At 41.6% G+C, this 23464-nt stretch overlaps 1 protein-coding gene across 1 annotated transcript in view; it reads right to left on the bottom strand.

The window, feature by feature from the left end:
* LOC124276847 (SLIT-ROBO Rho GTPase-activating protein 1-like) overlaps positions 1-23464 on the bottom strand; it is a 163161-nt gene that overhangs the window by 27857 nt on the left and 111840 nt on the right. Inside the window, 4 exon segments of the mRNA XM_046712499.1 lie at positions 1135-1290; positions 5053-5115; positions 5924-6092; positions 13457-13640. Coding sequence (XP_046568455.1) covers positions 1135-1290; positions 5053-5115; positions 5924-6092; positions 13457-13640 — 572 coding nt within the window.

Below are 23464 nucleotides of genomic sequence, written 5' to 3'. Positions count from 1 at the left end.
TACATTTGTGGAATTGTTTCAGTATGAGAACTCCATATCTATTTATAATTAACAGCCTCTGAGCCTTTGTAAACATTTCTCCAGGAATCTCATTTTCCTAGTGTCCCCAGTACCCCAAAATATAACATAACAAGAAGACAAAGTCATCAATGTCCCCTGCAATGGCAAAATACTCTTCATGAATATGTCTACAAGTTATGATTATGTCAAATGTTTTGGTGTGTATATAGAAAAGTGGAAGGACTGTATTGAAAGGTTTTAAAAGTTCTGCTCCGGAAAGGAGCACTACCACCAGTTTCAGTCTAAGTCAAACTTGTTGGCATGGAAATGCAAAGATATTTTATTCACAAATCCAAAACTACCAAAAGGCACCAGTACACCACCAGACCAATCTATGTGCCAAGTTTAGTGAAGAAATAGTGAACGGTTTTAGAGTTCTGCTCTGGAAAAGAGCACTACCACCAATTTCAGTCTAAGTCAAACTTGTGGCCATGGAAACGCCAAAAATATTTATTCAGAATTCCAAAACTACCAAAAGGCATCAGTACACCACCAGATGTATGTATGTGCCAAGTTTGGTGAAGAAATATTGAACGAGTTCTGCTCCGGAAAAGACAAATGTGCACGGACACACGGACGCACGCACGCACAGACGGAGTCCATTTTAATACCCCCTGCAAAACGCGTTGCGGGGGATAATAAAATAAGCTAAATCACTACAGTTCCATTCATTTTTTAAAACTACCACTGTACTAATATTGTGTATTATTCATGTATAGACAATACTTCAGGGTGACCTCTGTTTTGGAGGTCAACGATTGTAAACACACGATTCTAATGTGTGCTAGCTGACAGGGGGAGGAGACAGTTTTATGAGGGGCATTACGATATTTATCACATCCATACACCATCAATCTTCATTTATGTCATGTTTAAGTTCAGGATACTGAAGTTAGAATGACCAGACAGAACTGAGAGATCATTTAATTATTATATATGCAAAGTTGAACACATTAACAAACCCTGATATCCGTACACTATGGACTTGCAGGAATAAACCTAATTCCTGACTATTTACCATAATAACTGTTATCTTTATTTATCTCATCCCAAACTAACGACTGGTGATATTACCTTCTCTGCTTGTCGCTCCAGGCCCTTCAGCTTGCGACTAGTTGTATTCTTGCCCGACAGCTGCTGTTCAACCTTCATTTTCTGTGACTCCACACTTCTCAGTTTAGATTCAGCCTGCTTGCTCTCGGATTGGTAGATGTGGTATGTTTTCATTGCCTAAAATGGACCAAAAAACTATGCTTTACAACAGAAATGTTTGTTAATCTGTGGTGTCATCATGTTCACTCTGTAAGCAGGAGGAGTATGAATAAGCATCTTTAGGACTCAAGTTTAATTAAAAACCTAATAATTGCTCACGAAAACCAGTGACGCAAACTCACACATACCCATGGATAACATTCATTAATCTCAATACATAAATAAGTATTTATCTGCTGTTTCTGACAGTAATATAAACCTTACATGAAAAATAACACTTTATTTGCCAACACTAGCAGTGAAACTGAAAAAGCTAACAAATCTACAAAACCATTCATTTCTATGACTAACCCAATGTCACAGTTTCCCTGTGTCAGCAGAAATTGAGTGCTGTGCATCGTATTGATCCAGCTGGCAATATGGCCGTGATGGCCATTCACAGAACACAGCCTGCCCCATGTACACTTGGACAAGATTCCTTTGGTAGACAACCTTTTCAGCAAAATATCTTCACAAACACATATCTAACAGTGAATACTCCTGGAAGTCATTGGACTGGATGCCATTTTAAGGGTGAACTATTAAGATATTTTCAATTAACGTCAAAAGATTTGTCACACAGGAGAGGATGATTCCCAGACTGCTTTAATCTGGACTGAACTGGTGTTCACCCATTCACACATTTGCAAATAATTGATCCAAGACAAATGACTGACTGAACACACCATGTACAGCAAACATATGTTTACAAAGTGTATGAAGTGCATTTTAAATATAAACATCATATATACACATTTCAAATACCATCCCAATATTTAATTAGTACAATGACATTTTCATCCATGACAATGCCAACCAAGACAATGTCACCACTACAATGCATATCCAAGACAATGTCACCACTACAATGCCATCCAAGACAATGTCACCACTACAATGCCATCCAAGACAATGTCACCACTACAATGCCATCCAAGACAATGTCACCACTACAATGCATATCCAAGACAATGTCACCACTACAATACCATCCAAGACAATGTCACCACTACAATGCCATCCAAGACAATGTCACCACTACAATGCCATCCAAGACAATGTCACCACTACAATGCCATCCAAGACAATGTCACCACTACAATGCCAACCAAGAATGCCATCCAAGACAATGTCACCACTACACTACAATGTCACCCACTACAATGCATCCAAGACAATGTCACCACTACAATGCCATCCAAGACAATGTCACCACTACAATGCCATCCAAGACAATGTCACCCACTACAATGCCATCCAAGACAATGTCACCACTACAATGCCATGACAGACAATGTCACCACTACAATGCCATCCAAGACAATGTCACCCACTACAATGCCATCCAAGACAATGTCACCCACTACAATGCCATCCAAGACAATGTCACCCACTACAATGCCATCCAAGACAATGTCACCACTACAATGCCATCCAAGACAATGTCACCACTACAATGCCATCCAAGACAATGTCACCACTACAATGCCATCCAAGACAATGTCACCACTACAATGCCATCCAAGACAATGTCATCACTACAATGCCATCCAAAACAATGTCACCCACTACAATGCCATCCAAGACAATGTCACCCACTACAATGCCATGACAGACAATGTCACCACTACAATGCCATGACAGACAATGTCACCCACTACAATACCATCCAAGACAATGTCACCACTACAATGCCATCCAAGACAATGTCACCCACTACAATACCATCCAAGACAATGTCACCACTACAATGCCATCCAAGACAATGTCACCACTACAATACCATCCAAGACAATGTCACCCACTACAATACCATCCAAGACAATGCCATGACAGACAATGTCACCCACTACAATACCATCCAAGACAATGTCACCACTACAATACCATCCAAGACAATGTCACCACTACAATGCCATCCAAGACAATGTCACCACTACAATACCATCCAAGACAATGTCACCACTACAATGCCATCCAAGACAATGTCACCACTACAATGCCATCCAAGACAATGTCACCACTACAATACCATCCAAGACAATGTCACCACTACAATGCCATCCAAGACAATGTCACCACTACAATGCCATCCAAGACAATGTCACCCACTACAATACCATCCAAGACAATGCCATGACAGACAATGTCACCCACTACAATACCATCCAAGACAATGTCACCACTACAATACCATCCAAGACAATGTCACCACTACAATACCATCCAAGACAATGTCACCACTACAATGCCATCCAAGACAATGTCACCCACTACAATGCCAACCAAGACAATGTCACCACTACAATACCATCCAAGACAATGTCACCACTACAATGCCATGACAGACAATGTCACCACTACAATGCCATCCAAGACAATGTCACCACTACAATGCCATCCAAGACAATGTCACCACTACAATGCCCTGACAGACAATGTCACCACTACAATGCCATCCAAGACAATGTCACCACTACAATGCCATCCAAGACAATGTCACCACTACAATGCCATCCGAGAATTTCCATCATTAATAAGTGCCAAACCTATGATCATGACACTCCTTGCTGAGGGTCAAGAGACATTTTGATCGAGTTAAGCTCAATTTACTCACAGAATATCAAAGAAAGAAATGCTGTCATCTGGCAGTGTCTTTTACAACTAGCATCCTGAGGACGGATGTATTTACCAGCTCAAAGGCCTTTTTTTAACACGAATGTATGAGAGGCTGACATTTCTTCAGCTCCATCTTGCCTGCATTCAGCTGATTTCTTTTAGCAACACAGCTGTAAAATCACACACATTGATAAAAGTATTCCAATAAAACAACCAACATAGACGACAAGAAGAAGTATTTTTATCCCGGAGTGGTTTCTTGTAAAGATGGCTGCTGGTAGAATGTGCATGACCTTCGTGCTATCGCAGGGGCACAGTGGGTAGAATGATATATGAAGTATATTTGAGTTTAGACTTTGTGGAACATAAACGATGGCTCATTGATTTCCATTCGTGATTTTCTATCATCAGATGACACAGACTCAGCAATAATCACTCTCAAAGTGTGCTTGTTTGGATTGTTTAAAATATTGATTCTTCCCCAAATAGAAGCATCTCATCTCTACACTGCAAGGCTTGATTCTTGTGAATGCTGTATCAATCCTAATTTAAACATTGCCATCTCATTTGTTCATGACAACAGGAAAGGGAGTGGGCTGAAAACCTGCCATTTTCTCTTCCATTACAACCCTACTCGAGTTGTTTACACCAACCTCCAACACTGACCTCCTACACCAACCTCCTACACAAGGATCATACCTGCACATTAAACAACACATGATCTCAAGTCACTGATTAACTTCAACCAAGGCTCTAGGAAGTGTACAAATACAAGCCACATAAATCATAAAGCATTAATCCTTATTACCATTCGTAATTGACTGCATGAACAGGGAACACTGTTTACAAATCATAAACAATTCCATCAGCAACGAATCCTGTTTACATGAATTCCATTCACCAATCATATACTACTAAAGCAAAAAGGTATCCATCAACAAAAACCTCAGCTCTGTCCAGGATCCAATGAGTCAGACTTCTGCTTGCAACCAGCCTACAATTGACATCGAATAATTTGAAAAAATGAGCTTATTGGTAAAAAATCATCTTCAGAGTGTCCAACTACCTGTTGTGTGAGATATGTGTGTGAGATACATGAGAGTGTCTGCTGTCCATACTTACACTCTGTAGTTCATTGAGCACTTTGAGCATGTCTTCATGTGATTCAGACCCGATTTCCCGACACTGCAACAGAAACATCCATCTTAGACATAATAACAAGCAACCAAACCAACAACCAGGGTTCTGTATTTAAAAATCATGGCATACCATTGTACAAATTACTGAAGTCAACAAAGTTGACAAAGTTACAGCAACGTGTGGTGACAGTTTCTAAAATCCTGGAAGCATTTCTGGTTATGTGTATATTAGTTCTTCAGATATTTTCAGGGCAGACATGTTGCTTCACCTGAGATTAGTTTCAATAATGAACCAATTACTCAACTGTCATTCTCCAAATTGCCAGCATTAATTTTGACAGCAAGCAGATGAATCAATACTGATCAAGGATGTAATTATCTACCACACTGACCAACCAGCCAACAAGCTGACCCACGGCTAGCAACATGATCAGACAGGACCATCTGCACTCCACCAACCTTCAGTGATTATATGTAAAACTTCAGGGTGGCAGAGTGTGAAAACATTAAAAGGGTGACTGCCATGGGATTTTGATTCAGGCCACCTCATTGCATGGTTGGTAATTATAACTTGATAAGAAAAGTGTGTTTGTGTGTCACATCTATTGTTTAAGGAGTCAAAAAAATTATGGTCGAAAGAATTTCAAAAACACATTTCCCAATAACAGTAACATGAGAAAAAGACAGGAAATACCTCTATTTTTGAAACCATGAATTTATATCATGTGTAGAGATTCATTTGATGATAGGTATCATTAGAAAGTTCTCTACAGCAATAATACTACAGTAAATTCAGCTGCATCTGCTGCACATACACTCCCTGGATCTTGGGTACAGTGAAAATATGTGCTCACCTTCTTGAATATCCTCTGTGAATTTTCGATGGTTTCGTTCAGCCTGTTCATGACGGTGTTGCTGTACAGCTCACTGATAGTGTTGTGGTCCTGGCTCTCCTTGCGAGTGATGCCCAACAAATGCTTCCAACATGCAAATGTTGAAAATGTAGCCCACTGTTCTTGACGACTAAAGAAATAAGAAAGTTATATAAGTTACTTTGGTGATTTCAAAAGTGAGTGCACACAACTGTGTATATATACACCCTATCCCCAACCAGTAGATCTCTGTGTTATATACACCCTATCCCCCAACCAGTAGATCTGTGTTATATACACCCTATCCCCCAACCAGTAGATCTCTGTGTTATATACACCCTATCTCCCAACAAGTAGATCTCTGTGTTATATACACCCTATCCCCTAACCAGTAGATCTGTGTTATATACACCCTATCCCCCAACCAGTAGATCTCTGTGTTATATACACCCTATCTCCCAACCAGTAGATCTCTGTGTTATATACACCCTATCTCCCAACCAGTAGATCTGTGTTATATACACCCTATCCCCCAACCAGTAGATCTCTGTGTTATATACACCCTATCTCCCAACCAGTAGATCTCTGTGTTATATACACCCTATCTCCCAACCAGTAGATCTGTGTTATATACACCCTATCTCTCAACCAGTAGATCTGTGTTATATACACCCTATCCCCCAACCAGTAGATCTCTGTGTTATATACACCCTATCTCTCAACCAGTAGATCTGTGTTATATACACCCTATCTCTCAACCAGTAGATCTGTGTTATATACACCCTATCTCCCAACCAGTAGATCTGTGTTATATACACCCTATCTCCCAACCAGTAGATCTGTGTTATATACACCCTATCTCCCAACCAGTAGATCTCTGTGTTATATACACCCTATCTCCCAACCAGTAGATCTGTGTTATATACACCCTATCTCCCAACCAGTAGATCTGTGTTATATACACCCTATCTCCCAACCAGTAGATCTGTGTTATATACACCCTATCCCCCAACCAGTAGATCTGTGTTATATACACCCTATCTCCCAACCAGTAGATCTCTGTGTTATATACACCCTATCTCCCAACCAGTAGATCTGTGTTATATACACCCTATCCCCCAACCAGTAGATCTCTGTGTTATATACACCCTATCTCCCAACCAGTAGATCTGTGTTATATACACCCTATCCCCCCAACCAGTAGATCTCTGTGTTATAAACACCCTATCCCCCAACCAGTAGATCTGTGTTATATACACCCTATCTCCCAACCACCAGTAGATCTCTGTGTTATATACACCCTATCCCCCAACCAGTAGATCTGTGTTATATACACCCTATCTCTCAACCAGTAGATCTGTGTTATATACACCCTATCTCCCAACCACCAGTAGATCTCTGTGTTATATACACCCTATCCCCCAAATTAGTAGACCTCTGTGTTATATACACCCTATCTCCCAACCAGTAAATCTCTGCGTTATATACACCCTATCCCCCAACCAGTTGATATCTGTGTTATATACACCCTATCCCCCAACCAGTAAATCTCTGAGGCAGTGTTGTAAGGAGAACAGTACATTTCTTTGACTGGATGACTGAGGCAGCGTTGTAAAGAAAACAGTACATTACTTTGACTGGATGAGGCAGTGTTGTAAGGGGAACAGTACATTACTTTGACTGGATGACGGAGGCAGTGTTGCAAGTAAAACAGTACGTTACTTTGACTGGATGAGGCAGTGTTGTAAGGAAACAGTACATTACTTTGACTGGATGACGGAGGCAGTGTTGTAAGGAGAACAGTACATTACTTTGACTGGATGACTGAGGTAGCGTTGTAAGGAAAACAGTACATTACTTTGACTGGATGAGGCAGTGTTATAAGGGGAACAGTACATTACTTTGACTGGATGACCGAGGCAGTGTTGTAAGGGGAACAGTACATTACTTTGACTGGATGACCGAGGCAGTGTTGTAAGGGGAACAGTACATTACTTTGACTGGATGACCGAGGCAGTGTTGTAAGGCGAACACTTTATTACTTTGCCAGTAACGTAAGTGGAATAGTAGTAAATCTGCCTGGGTTGTCTGTCTCATCATCAGGGAACCTCTATCTCACACGGTACATGGGAAACAGGATCTGTGGAGGTCTTTAAACTATTAACTTAGAAGTCTGCAATCTACAAGCAGTATCAGGTCATTTCCGGCAGCCAGGGGATTGTGAAAAAACATGGGAGTAAGAGTTCCACCAAACATTTATCTGTGACTGTGGGGATCTTATCATGAGTTGCCGCTGCTGCAATGGAGGAAAATGATAGGTTGAATATCTTCTAAGCCCTGCACCTTATGTGTGGACACTCTGATGAACATACAACATGCATACTCATCCTGAAAGTCAATCCCTTCATCTCACCACTGGATATTGTGCATCCCCATGGAGATGTATCCCATGTCCAGCCTCCTTAACATTAGTTCTGTCACCCTAAACATGGGGGCCTTACACGCCAAACACTTATCTCTCCCCTCACCTCCCCCCAGCCTCCTAACATTAGTCCTGTCACCCTAAACATGGGGGCCTTACACACCCAACACTTATCTCTCCCTCCCCCTCCCCCCCAGCCTCTAGGATTCAGCACATACTTTTTCAAAATCTTGCTTCACATCAAGCGGATTTATGTTCAGATAGTTCACAGCATTGATGATACAAAGTTCAAGCTAAATATGTACAGGTCAGTTAAGTCAAACAAAGTTCACCAGCAACAAATTAAGACATATGAGAAGCAACTGACCACCACTAGAGGCGAGTTTCAGCTGGGTTGCTGTGTCTGAGTAGGACAATATTCCTCCACCAGTGTTAATCTAAATTTCTTTGAACATCTAAGTTTGGATTCCTCTGCTATATGAGTTTGTCCCATCTTAAAGGCGTTGCTGCAATCATGTGACCTTCAAAGACGGAATATATCTGCAATGAAGCTATTCACCTCAAACCTATTTCACACATGTGTGTAAAATCATGTAAAATGAAGGACTTAGGTCAGTGTCTATAAACTTACACTTACAACTTATCAGCACAGGTACCAAGTATACAGATATGTACCCAGGTCGTTTCATATTCCGCAATCCAAAACCGAAACTGTATGTAGTTCTTCCCGTGCAACAGATGGTCAACAGAGTGGTATTGTGCATCACATAATAGTCATTACTGTGTATGCAATACTATGCATCTAATACAACAGTATGGTCAAGAAAATGGCACAATGAGGAATGGCCTCATCCTAGGGTAATTTTCTGTATTCTAATTTTGGCTAAGGTACGTTTCTGTATACAAAATTGTACCTGAGGTACACATCCGTACTACCCGTTCTGACAATGACCCCTTCAGCCAAACTTACAGGCCAGTTTCCTCATTAACATTGCCTACAACAACAGTACATTCAAATCTCTGATTTGACCAGTCTGTGTTATAGTTCTCAGTAATTCACATTTCTAGTACACAGCATTTCCAACATCACAATCATTGAAAAAACGTAAATCAACATTTGAGCAAATTCATCTAAGTTGGGAAGGCTTGTGTGACGAGAGCTGCATCTCTTGTCTATGCTGATGAAGCTGGGGTCCAACTGAAAGTGTCCCAGCCACCAGCTCCCCAGTGTGACAGGTGAGAACATGATAAGATTAGCCTGGGATACCTCACACCACTGCTTCTCAATGAGATTTTACACTCATTACCCCTACCACAGGGACAATCTCTCTAATGCCACCACTCTCCACTTCACTGACTTTGTAATGTTCCCATTTAACACTTGGTCAGTCAACCTTGGGATGGTCAGATTAGCATCTGTACATCTCTGGTACAAAGTCAAAGTAATTGATACCACATGAAATCTCACCTACAAAGTATTTTAACATGTGATATGAACACAACACAACAGACTTAGTGGATAAAGTTTTCTATGAATTTGGCTTTCAACATTCTCAAAGTGCACTAGGGTTTTTTTTCAGAAGAGAGATTTCAACATGTTTACAATCTTACTTCATCAGAACTTCACTACTTCATCCGTACTTCACATACAAAACAATACAACAACTGGACATTTAAGAAACACAACCACTAGTGTGATGATGTAAACATTCCCATTTCTGCTGCTGGGGTACACAGTTGCCCGCCTGGTTCAGTATTGGGCCCTTCAGATAATGTATAACGTGTGTCTTCTGGAGAGATTTCATCAACAGCTCAGCTACATCTGTCCCAGATTCTACAACCCTTATACCATAACAAATCTGGCACTATCATCATAAGAAATATGATATCAAAAGCTGAATCAGACAAATATACAATAAAGGCAAACAATACGACACTAGTACCACTACATACTCGCAGGTCAGTGTAAATGTTCACTGCAATCCTGACACCACCAGTCTACAAGACTGAAACGCTGGGAAATGCTGGGAAAACCGGTGTTCGACTTACACTCAGTCTAAATGTTTCCAAAGTGGCCAACAGTTAGAAGTGGGTACAGCAACATTCCAGCAACAGTTGGGGCAACACAAATCATCACATAGTTACCTTGGTGTATAATTATTAAAAATTACTAATTTCTATTATATCATAGCCTTGAATTCCTGTTTCAGTTGTCAATCACATCATTACGACTTTCCACAGATATCAACTTCACTGCCAACATGTCTGATAGTTGTGAGGAAAGCCCCATGCTTTGCACGAAATGCAACTGTTCATGCTTCTTTGAAACCTTAACCCACAGCAACTCATACATTGAGGAGGTTGAGGAGGTTGAGGGAATGACTAATTCCTCATGTAATTGAGGACGTGTCCTGTGAAGTCAACGTAATGACAACTACTTTTGGACCATTTGAATTGCCCACCTGTCCCATCATAGCCAGTATACACCAGTGGGACTCCTGGCATCTAGTATCCCAAGATAGCTGGATGCAAAACTTGGGATAGATATCTACAAATATACATTCAAGGTAAGAAAACAGAAGCATATCGCTGATATTAGTTCTAGATCTTCTAGTTACCAGGTAGGTCAGTTTATGATGTCACTTCCCTTCTGATGATGTCAGTTTGGTGCCTATCGTGGCCTGATGTATAATCTCTAGTTTGTTTCTGAATCTAAAATGATGTCACTCCAAGTTCTGAAGTCAATAACATTATGAATACTTAATGCCTTTCAGAAAGTGGTCAAAGGCAGCAAGTGTATAGTTGGGATTACATTTTCTCAGTAAAGTACAAAATCTAATACTGTTGAATCACATTCATGAATCTACCCAGTCTCTCAGAGTGAGGAACCAGACTGCCAGCAGAAAGCCTGTGATCTCTGATTCCAGTGTCCGTCAGTCAGGTTCAGACTAGGGCTCAGGGTGGACAACATTCCCTGAGTTCTTGGTACTTCTGGAATCTTCAACCTGACTCCTTACTTCCCAATGCGAGATTGTCCTCTGTGTGACTATCACATGGGCTACCACATCAGATCCCAGGGAACATTGTCTTTCCAGATCTCACAAATCAGTTTGAAAGGCACACATACAGAAGTTAGAGAGCTTATTGTGGAGTATCGATGGACTGAAAACAAACTTGTGGCTACAACTCTGATTTCATGATCTCCACAGTTTCCCCATGCTGGTGTAGCAATCTGTGCTTGACAATGGCTGCCTATTATGGTGGTCTTCAGCCATTCTTCCACAGATGCCTTGGTAGAAACTTGCATGATATATATTTTGATCTTCATGCTTTATTTGGGTGGGGAAATATAATATCTCACATGGTAGTTTCCACAGGAGTTGGTGTAATGTCATCTAACTCTAGCTCTCTGGCTGCTTTTCTAGAATACGTGTAGTCTGCAACCGTTGTTCATGAGACAGGCCAGGTCTACAGGATTTGGGGAAAATATGCGATCTTGAGAATCTCTACATGGGCAAAACACTCCTGTAAAGGCACCTCTGCCTCTGCTGTAGCTTGGTATAGCTGATCTTGGGATGTACTCATGTCTCTCTGGGCTGGGGCACCAAAGTGCTCATGCCCTGAAGACATATATGTCTTTACTTGGGAGGATTTCCCTGAACCTGAGAAGGGGCCTAACATTTCTGTGTCCAAGAAGAATCGAGGTCTGTGAAACAAGTGAGGCTGACAACATTTTGAGATTCTCCCTAAGTTTCTCTACCTCAGCCTCTGCCACACTGCATTAAAGGTCTGCTGAACCCTGGAGCTCAATCCAGTAGAATTCTGGAACTTTTGATTAGTGGACAAGGCAATCACTTCCATGACATGTAGTCCTCCATTGTGAACCTGTGGAGCTGTAATGACTGCCTACTTCAGCAGTTTCAGGATTTCCTGACGCATCTGCTGTATATGCTGAACTATCTCCATGAATTTCATGAAGAAATTAACAATCTAGTTGTAACATCAATGGTGTGTTCTTTACTTGTCTTTAATACATCGTGTTTTTTCAGGCCCACTGTGACACTGTAGATAATTCACTTGTAGATGTTATGGACACGACATTCCACTCCCTTTTCTGTTGCTTTACGGCACCACATACTTGATGTGTAAGGACACATTGTATGTACCTCGCCAGTGGCGTAGATGTAACACATCTATATCTTGCAACATAACTGTAAATGCACACCAAACGTTTGCAGGTCAGTCTGCTCTGATTCAGAATTACATAATAATTTACAAACGAGAATAATCCAGTCATGTGATATGCAAATTGGCCTGCCGTGAGACGACATTCAAGAAATTCAGCTGATAAATTCTCACCAATGAAAAGTTTTGCTTTGATATTTGCCATATTCCATTAGAGCTCACAGCATTCTGAATGCCAGTCAATCATGCACATTCTAAGAACTTTCTTATTTATAGCACCAGAATTTCCGTGTTTTACATTGACATTTGCCATACACGTTGCCTGCACTGCTGTCAAGCTCGATGGAGACTGTCCTGCATTTCCTCAAGAGCATAGGTTTTTTTCACAAAAACTGTTAGATATGCTGGTAGTGAAGAAGTTGACTTTTATAAGTTTTAAAGATATCATCATGTTATAGACAGACCCCAAAATGAATATCAGGTTATGATGTAATACAGATAGGGTATTTTGTGACTTTTGCGCTTCATGTACTGCACCCACGTCGGAGAAATGAACCTGCGCCTTCAGTGTGATAAGTTAATGGTTTGTACATTGACCATGGCAAACTATACTGTAAATCAGACATCCATTACCTTTCTTGGAATAGACCCTGTATCTACCACTTTAATTTGCATCAAGTATGAATGTTAATGATCAATTAATAGGGAGAAAAAGTATGGTTTTGTGCCTTCATCAAGTAATCAATATGTTTGAAAGGCTTTAAAGGAACTTCCCCATTTATGCCATCACACTAAGCTGTTGTCATTCTTACACTGAATCACTCTAAAAAAGCATTGTACAAACAGTAACATCCCTTAGTAGCGGATTGCTCATCTATGACATATGTGAGACTTGCACATATACTTACTTTTGTTTCTCAGCTCGATGTCGTGTAATCATCTGACGCACAAGTTTATCCAGGTTCTTCGAATATTCCATTTCCACCTCCGCCCGTCGCTTGAAGAACTCCTGTAGTTCTGCGACAATGGCAACCTGAATCTCTAGCTTGTTCTCGAGACATTTCAATTGGTCACCAAGCTGGGCACGTATATCTGAAACAAAAAAGCAATTTTTACCAACACTGCACCAAATTCAAAAAGGTCCTCATGGCAATACCAGCCCATGTCAACAATGGCAACAAGAAGATAACAATAACGCCACACAACAATTCAAACCCCTTCAGTCAATGAGCTGATGTTTATGTGTTCAGCATCAACACTAACACAACCACAACCATTCTGACACATACCACTAAGACAACAAGGGGGGTTGTAATGTAGGAAGTAAGTCAGTGGTGATGCAGGTCTCTTGTTTAACACTTTGGTGAAACCCTGGAGCACGGATATCCAGCTGACAAGCCGAGGTCTGAACCTACAGCCATAGATTTCAGGTGTCCCCAGGGGACATAACTCTCCACATCAAATTGTTGTGTTTTAGATAACTAGCCCCTCCCCACTCCCTGCTCCCCTCCCACACAAAGATGGACAGAACTGTTAGTGTTGATAAGCATCACTTCATTCACACTGTGTTCAATTATCATCTGATTTACAAACCCACCAATGACAAAGGATCAAAGAAGGGGAGATAATTAAATGTTGTCTGTGTGTTATATAGCCGTGATATATTGTGACCAGACACCACAGAGGACAGACATTAAACACATGTGTAAAAATTCACAAGCCATGTGCACCAGCACCAGCATGTTATCTCCGCCAGCTCTTTGTTTGACACAACACAAATGGGTTTATAGTGCCCAAGCCCTTGGAAAAAAACAATGGCTTCATAATGAGTTTCCTTCTACTATTGCAAAGGGTTCTTTCCTTACAGACAAATAAAAACCTGGACAGGACGATTGTGTGATACGATGGGCGAAGATATCCCCAACAGTGAATCATTGCATGGTACACAAATATGGTTGTACTTCTAACTCACAGTTTCTCTTGGTTGGACAAAATAAACTGAATGCCAGTTCTATTCATAACTAATTCATGAACTAACAATTCGGGTAAATCTGCATCTGTAAGTCATACAACAGCAACATAATTTAAACGCCAAGTGAATCGGCAAAAAGGATTCTGTAAACTGGCCACTGCCCTGAAGTAAATGTGTCGCTGGTATTGAATTAGACAATAAATACGGTGAAATGTTTTACATTTAGTAACTAGACTTACAAAAGTAGTCAAAGAGCACAATAATTAAATGGACAAACATTATAAATTACAGTCAAATTTAATATGTGGTTGCTTATCTATGTTAAAATTTGGAAATCTCAACCCGATACAATTTATTTAAATAAATTCTATGCATTTACATCAACAGAAAGAGCATGTTCCCATGTAGGCCAGTGTGAATTACAATCAACTGCATCTACTGAGAAAGAACAGTGTCCCCTGTTGATGGAGGTGTAAGCTGCTGCTGCAGCTGTGCTTGGTCTTCACTAAAGAGGTACATAAACATCATTACCACTCAGTCGGGGGAAATTTGTCTCAAGATGAGATTGTGACTAGGCATACTCGCCAATCAATATTTACTAACAAAGGTACTCCAGCGATCTCCATTCAGGGGAGCCGATGAGACCAGGGGCATGCTGGGATATATTCAGAATGAGGTTGATCCTTCGCACAGCTGTAGCCCACATGTACAGTCACATGTGTGATACCAACATGCAGGAAAACAAATATCCTATCCAAACCAAAGGGAATAAGTATGTTAGGGCAGTTCCTCCATCAAAGACATCAGGGAATTCAAATACGCTGGAATTTCTGATGTTCCAACATAAAGGCTTAAATTCCAGTTGATACTAGAAGATATCTGAAGCTATTGTCCAGTATCAAATGCCCCCAAGACAGGAGGAGCCTGATTGTCAGGGATTCCACCAACGCTAGTCATCCCAAGTCTGATATGGTTCGGAGTGGCAACCTCATGGCTCTTCCACCAACATTCAAACTCTCACGTTCATGGAGATGAATTATAGAACTGCAGTAATTTCCTGAAGTAGATTCCGGTCAACATCTGTCAAAATAAGCCAAGATGAAAACCAGATACACCATATGTTCATATTTTCATATCAAACTCATTTAGTAAAGACTTGAGCAACTTGCTGAACCATAAAGAATATTTCTGAACATTTCTGAAAAATAGTTTGAATTCATACGAGTTATCCTATCCCTCTTGATTACACGACAGTGGCTATCAAAGCATTAATTTTACCAGACAAATTTGTATCCAGCACTTTGACAATCCTATTCCTTAACTATTTTTGATTGCTTGTGGTATTGGGCAGCTGACACTAAAGGCTGGAATGCACCCCTCTATTATGCTGACAAGAAATTCAAATTGCCTAATGCTGACTAATGCCTGTGGAACCATATAATCGATGTTACTAAAAGCTGACCGATTTCTGGAACCGATGCATGCTAATAAGAACTGAGGGGCGAGCAGGCTGCTCTCCAGCCCACGTGAAGATCAGGAATACTGCGCCTGAATCCTGCTCCAGAGCTGAGTACATGTCAGGGGGAGGTACAAGTTGAGATTAATTCTATTTCTGAACTATGTTGTCAGACATAAATGATTAAAGTCCTTGTAATGGATATAACTATTCTTATACCATAACATTTGCAGCACTACAAGACATATCATTAAACAGATCAATGCCACCCTACAGATTACAGAATATCTTTACAGACATAGATAAGACTCTGTTTGATGATATAAAATAGTTTCAAGTGAGGACCTGTAAAATCCTCAAACATTTCCTTATCTGGGATTGATAGAAACCCATTAAACTACACGAATCAATGGTTGACAGATGAAGAGTACTAACAGTCTGTGAAACTTGAGCCAGTCTATGGTGGACTAAAATGGGATGCAAAGTATCAGGGCAATCCTGAGTAACTATTACTGATGCACATCATCTGTAAGTCAGAACATCAGAAGGCAGTAACTGGTCTTTCATCAAGTCACTGGGTCTATCAGTTACCATAGATACATAGCTGTACAAAATGTCCCAGAATAGCATAAACAAATTCACTAAATTGATGCTCTCCTGCACTATGGTGACAAAATGAGACAGCAATCATCTCACCATATTGCCACAATGTGACAGCAATAACCTCACTATACTGCCACAATGAGACAGCAATCATCTCACCATACTGCCACAATGTGACAGCAATAACTCTCCCCTCTTTGAGAACACCCTTACAATACTGGTGCTCCTGTCCAAAGATCCCTTCAATATTTTACCATTAAGATAATTAAAATACAATAAATGTTATATGCATCATGCAATATCCACCAACTGGAAACAAACATGAAATGAATTATTTGCAACAAATGGACAATAAAATATAATTGATCTCTTAACCCAGATTCCCATGGCCAGAACTGCATTTAAAAAGAAATGGTTCGAGAAATTAGTTCTTAATTATTTATGGTTTCAAAGACTTGTCTTGTGCTACAATTGATCTCAGACCACACACAAAATGTTTCATGACCTATATGGTGGTCAGACATTCATTTGTCTTCATACAATGAAACTTTAACTGTTAAAAATCAGATACAGGATACATTGCCACAAATAACCGATTCCTACACCAGTTCCCCTCACATGAACCATTGAAACAGAGCATGGAGTACACAGTAATAAAGTGATGATACATTGTTTGTTTTGCATCAATCTTGTGTAGATACATGTTCAGCAACTGCACCTAGCCACCTGACACACATCGCTGATCATTTATTGATCTGTCACAGGGAAGCAGCCACATAACATTATGTGAACTGCAACAGAGGTCGATAGTGGTTGCCACCCTTACAGACAATGACTGGAACCTACAACAAGCATGACATGTGACTTTCCAGCTGATTGATGTTGAGGTGTTCAACAGTTGAGACATACTGACACAGGAAAGTAGCAAGTGACTTCTTTATACAACATTTATACCCCAACCCCCTTCCTTCTAACCCTCACACCATGTCCTACCCCTATCCTTCTACCCCTCACACCATGTCCTACCCCTATCCTTCTACCCCTCACACCATCTCCTACCCCTATCCTTCTACTCCTCAGACCATGTAGTACCTCTTATCTTTCTACCCCTCACACCATCTCCTACCCCTATCCTTCTACCCCTCACACCATGTAGTACCTCTTATCCTTCTACCCCTTCCACCATCTCCTACCCCTATCCTTCTACCCCTCACACCATGTCATACCCCTATCCTTCTATCTCTCACACCATCTCCCACCCTTATCCTTCTACCCTCACACCATCTCCCACCCCTATCCTTCTACCCCCTCACACCATCTCCCACCCCTATCCTTCCACCCCTCAGACCATCCTTCACCCTTATCCTTCACCCTTCCACCATCTCCCACCCCTATCCTTCACCCCTCACACCATCTCCCACCCCTATCCTTCATCCCTCACACCATCTCCTACCTCTTATCCTTCTACCCCTCACACCATCTCCTACCCCTATCCTTCTACCCCTCACACCATCTCCTACCCCTATTCTTCTATCCCTCACACCATCTCCTACTCCTATCCTTCTACCCCTCACACCATCTCCTATATTTCTATCCCTCACACCATCTCCTACTTCTATCCTTCTACCCCTCACACCATCTCCTACTTCTATCCTTCTACCCATCACACCATCTCCTACCCCTATCCTTCTATCCCTCACACCATCTCCTACTTCTATCCTTCTACCCCTCACACCATCTCCTACCCCTATCCTTCTACCCCTCACACCATCTCCTACCCCTATTCTTCTATCCCTCACACCATCTCCTACTCCTATCCTTCTACCCCTCACACCATCTCCTATATTTCTATCCCTCACACCATCTCCTACTTCTATCCTTCTACCCCTCACACCATCTCCTACTTCTATCCTTCTACCCATCACACCATCTCCTACCCTATCCTTCTATCCCTCACACCATCTCCCACTCCTATCCTTCTACCCCCACACACCATCTCCTATATTTCTATCCCTCACACCATCTCCTACTTCTATCCTTCTATCCCTCACACCATCTCCCTACTTCTATCCTTCTACCCATCACACCATCTCCTACCCCTATCCTTCTATCCCTCACACCATCTCCTACTTCTATCCTTCTACCCCTCACACCATCTCCTACCCCTATCCTTCTACCCCTCACACCATGTCATACCTCTTATCCTTCTACCCCTCACACCATCTCCTACTTCTATCCTTCTATGCCTCACACCATCTCCTACTTCTATCCTTCTATCCCTCACACCATCTCCTACCCCCTATCCTTCTACCCCTCACACCATCTCCCACCCCCCATCCTTCTACCCCTCACACCATCTCCTACTTCTATCCTTCTACCCATCACACCATCTCCCACCCCTATCCTTCTCTATCCCTCACACCATCTCCTACTTCTATCCTATCCCCTCACCCCTCACACCATCTCCATACCCCTATCCTTCTCACCCCTCACACCATGTCGCACCTCTATCCTTCTACCCCTCACACCATCTCCTACTTCTATCCTTCTATCCCTCACACCATCTCCTACTTCTATCCTTCCATCCCTCAACCATCTCCCACCCCCATCCTTCACCCCTCACACCATCTCCCACCCCCTATCCCCTCACACCATCTCCTACCCCTATCCTTCACATCTCCCACCTCTTATACTTCTACATCTCACACCATCTCCTACTCCTATCCTTCTCCCCTTCACATCTCCCACCTCTTATTCTTCTACCCCCCATCTCACCATCTCCCTACCCTTCCTATCCTTCTACATCTCAAAACCATCTCCTACCCTTATCCTTCTACATCTCACACCATCTCCTACTCCTATCCTTCTACCCTTCACATCTCCTACCTCTTATACTTCTACATCTCACACCATCTCCTACTCCTATCCTTCTACCCTTCACATCTCCTACCTCTTATACTTCTACATCTCACACCATCTCCTACCCTATCCTTCTACATCGCATACCATCTCCTACCCCCTATCCTTCTACCCCTCACATCTCCAACCTCTTATCCTTCTACATCTCACACCTCCTACCTCTTATCCTTCTACCCCTCATACCATCTCCTACCCCCTATCCTTCTACCCCTCACATCTCCTACCTCTTATCCTTCTACATCTCACACCTCCTACCTCTTATCCTTCTACCCCTCACACTATCTCCTACCCCCTATCCTTCTACATCTCCCACCTCTTATCCTTCTACCCTTCACACCTCCTACCTCTTAAACTTCTACATCTCATACCCCCTATCCTTCTACATCTCACACCATCTCATACCTCTTATCCTTCTCCATCTCACACCTTCTACCCCAATCCTTCTACCCGTCACCCCTCCAGTGAATGACTGCACACCCAAATATCTCTATAACATCAATTTAACAGATAAATTTGTCTTGAAGCAAATGATGCAATGAACACTATTTACAAATCCAAAGTCAGCTTTACCAGTCAAACGTGTTCAATATCACTAGACAAGGAAAACATATATATCTCAACTGATAATTTATGAATAATAGTTACTGGGTTAAACCTGTTTTCAAACTGCTTGCAGTTGTATGAAAAACTATTTTAAAAAACAGTTTTCAAACTGTTCAGAACTAAACCATGCAAAATGCCCCTAAAATTCACAAAACCTGTGCATGTTACTGCAACGAGTAGTACGTAGCGAAAATGTGTGGAAGTTCAGAAATAAAGTCCTCCTCAGGTTTGGTGCAAGCAAACAGAGAGTATCTGTTCATGGCCGGCATCCTGGCGCCTTCAGTGTGATGACGACGACGATGTCACCACTGTTACACCATGTTCACAGATTACACACTTTAGTGAGACGCTCCAATGTCAGTGAAGACCTTGAGCAGACAAACATGTGACTGACAGCTTATGTCATCTAATTCTTGGGAAGTTTGTCATTAACACATAGATTGAATGATGATCAATCTGCTTCACCTTCAGCTTTGATTCTGAAGGTCTGATTTACAAATAGTAATGATGATAAAAATATATGCAATACTCAAAGGGTCTTCCAGTTGTGAATAACTACTAGCCCATGCACTGATGTGACAATTGATATCAAAGGGCAGCTAAATAACATCCTTTTCCGATCAAACATGAACTCAGGATGAGAAATGTGCAAATGTATGAAAATAAATCCTCCACAGAGAGCAAACAAACAAATTGGAGCACATTTTTAGAAAATCCAGCTCCTGTATCCGCATGATTCACGTCTGACCATATCTTGAAGTCTGACACATACAGCTTCCAAGATCCATTACTTGTTGGGTGAGGATGCTGCCTGGAGATTACGTCTGCCACAACACACACGCACGCAGCTGTGTTGCTGCACATGCGATAACACAGAGCAGCCATAAACATGGCATGACAGGGTCAGTGATTGGGAGAGGGACACCACAATGATTCCACCTCATCTCTTGAAAAACATGTGAAGGGAAGATGCAAAACACCAAGACCTGTGATAAAGTTCAAATGGTTAGGGATAAGAGCCTAAGAGGTAACCCTAGCTTGGTATCGGAGGTGAATATTGCCATCATCCACATGTGATAATGTGTAGCATATCTTCCCAAGTAATCATAACTCTTTGATATTCCAAACACATAAATGATAAGTATAGAGTCTTCACTTATCACCAAACTCAGCAGTAACACCCAGTGGCACTGGCCTCAACTGTGTCCAATTTACTACCAAGGAATTTCAGTCAGAATCCCCTAATGCACAGAAATTAAAGTCTTCCATTTGTGATAGCAGCAGACAGCTCTGTGGTTGGTTGTATCGCTGCAGCCAAATGTCACAGTCACCAGAAACCATGAATGAACTCCACACAGGTTCAATCAGGGGTCTTGTTTATCCTTCCGTCTCCTGAAAGCTCTGTACAGCAGCGGAGGCAGGTAACAACTCTAGCAAAACAAAATAGTTGAGTGTAACCGAAGGGTAGGTTTCCTGCCTTGTACAAGGAACATACACGTCTGGTAGGTGGTAGGTTGAGCCCAGCAGTAACGATCCAGTGACATGTGTAATCCATACACACCAAGTGAAGTTACATGGTATGAATGGCCTGCTTGGCTGATCCTAGTGATCTGTCACCGGTACACACCACGCCTGGCTGACTGACTGACTGGCCTACCCACTGCTACACCACCAGCTCTGCTCTAATGTGGCTTGAAGACCAGTAGCGAGGTTGTTAGAATCGGACACAGAGAGACAAAGACAAACAGAAAACCTCGGATCAATCAATACAGCAGTTAGTGGACCAACATTTCGCTTTCCCTCTGCCGGGCTATATATAGCAGTTGATGATCCCAACACCCGTCCTCAGTTATCTCAATCTAAACTTCAGGAAATATTTATTCTGTTGAAGAAAATGTCTGCCTTGAGAGAGTAACAATGCTCCCGCTGAGTGTCACTGCACGGCAGGACTGTTTAACATGGTGTACAACCTGTCAATAACACACACAGAGTGTAACAGATTTATCAATGGTGTCACACACAGTTCATTCATTAAGTAATTGCGCCAGTTCTCCAACCAATCCTCTTTAGTGGCTGGTTTTAATAGAAATGTTAAAGGGAAAGAATCATTTCAAGTGAAAATACTGTTTCAGTTGTTGATAGGTTTGGCAGCAGATGTATCCAGTTGAGTAACGCTGTAAACGTGTGACAGATGTCATAGAAACATATTCAGCTTACAGCCATCTGCCACTCCTCGTCACAAATTAATAATTCACTGTAGTCTATTTGCATACAGGTTCCTTTAACTCTGTAGTTGGCAGGGAACATGGGACCATGTAAAACCTGTACAAGGCTGCTCACAACCGCATTTCACAAAGGAGAGGAATTCACTGTATCTGGAAAAGGTGGATTGTTTTGCCAGAAAGCCTTGTCAAATTTCTCTAGTCAGTTCTTTGTCTCTGCTGACAAAATGTCATCCGTATCCTCAGTCTGCTTCATCCCTGCATCTGTGGCGTGTTGTTGGGGCCAGGCTCCTCACAGCTCCTAACAGCTCCAACAGTCAGGCAGGGAGGACAGATTGTCCCTGCTTACACAGATAAGGCAAAACTAGCAGCGTCTGCTTCAAAGGGTCATTCTGTTCTACAGTCGCACTGCAGTCAAGCTACACAAAAAATCGAATCAGATCGCACAATTCAATCTCATTTGTCTGCCAATCCTGTTCCCTGTGTCTATTTCTCATTTCCCCTTCCTTATTCAAAGAACATGCTGCACCAACTGTTTGAGTCAACTCAACTTTGTGAAGGATCTTCAATGTTTGTTCTGTCTGTGTGTGAGTCTTGTCCAGCTTATTGCTGGCCCTGACTGGTCACTCTTCTTGGTCAGTGTTAATGCCTCAGATCAATACACACAGGATGTTGGACAATGTCCAGTTATGTGTCTGTTCCTTAAGTCAACAGACAGTCAATCTAATGATCAAGAGTGCTGCCTGTATTCACAGTGTTCCCTCACAACAGCCATTAAGCCCTGCCTCAACAGTACATTAACAGCACATTAAGACAACTAAAACCTCCTGGTCTCCTGCATTTCAAATGCTTTATAATGGTGTCCCAAAATGTGCATAACACACACACAGTTTTTTATGACATAATTATACAGCTTGGGGAGTTTTCAAAACAAAAGGTGCCTTTTCTCCGTCTCGGAATATGACCTTGAAAAGATCAATACATTTGTAGAAATTTGTACCCACATATATTTAACCCATACAACTGTTGGTGCCAAGTATTTCAGATAGTCATGAAGACCGTTGCTAAAAGTATGCAAATATTTCACAAGATCTGTTTCTGAATCTTCAGACAACTACTTATCAGCATGTGATCTTGACAG

Source organism: Haliotis rubra, unplaced genomic scaffold (assembly GCF_003918875.1).
Source record: "Haliotis rubra isolate DU_JTF1 unplaced genomic scaffold, ASM391887v1 Scf214, whole genome shotgun sequence".
Lineage (NCBI taxonomy): Eukaryota > Metazoa > Mollusca > Gastropoda > Lepetellida > Haliotidae > Haliotis > Haliotis rubra.
This window is presented reverse-complemented; position numbering and strand designations above follow the sequence as displayed.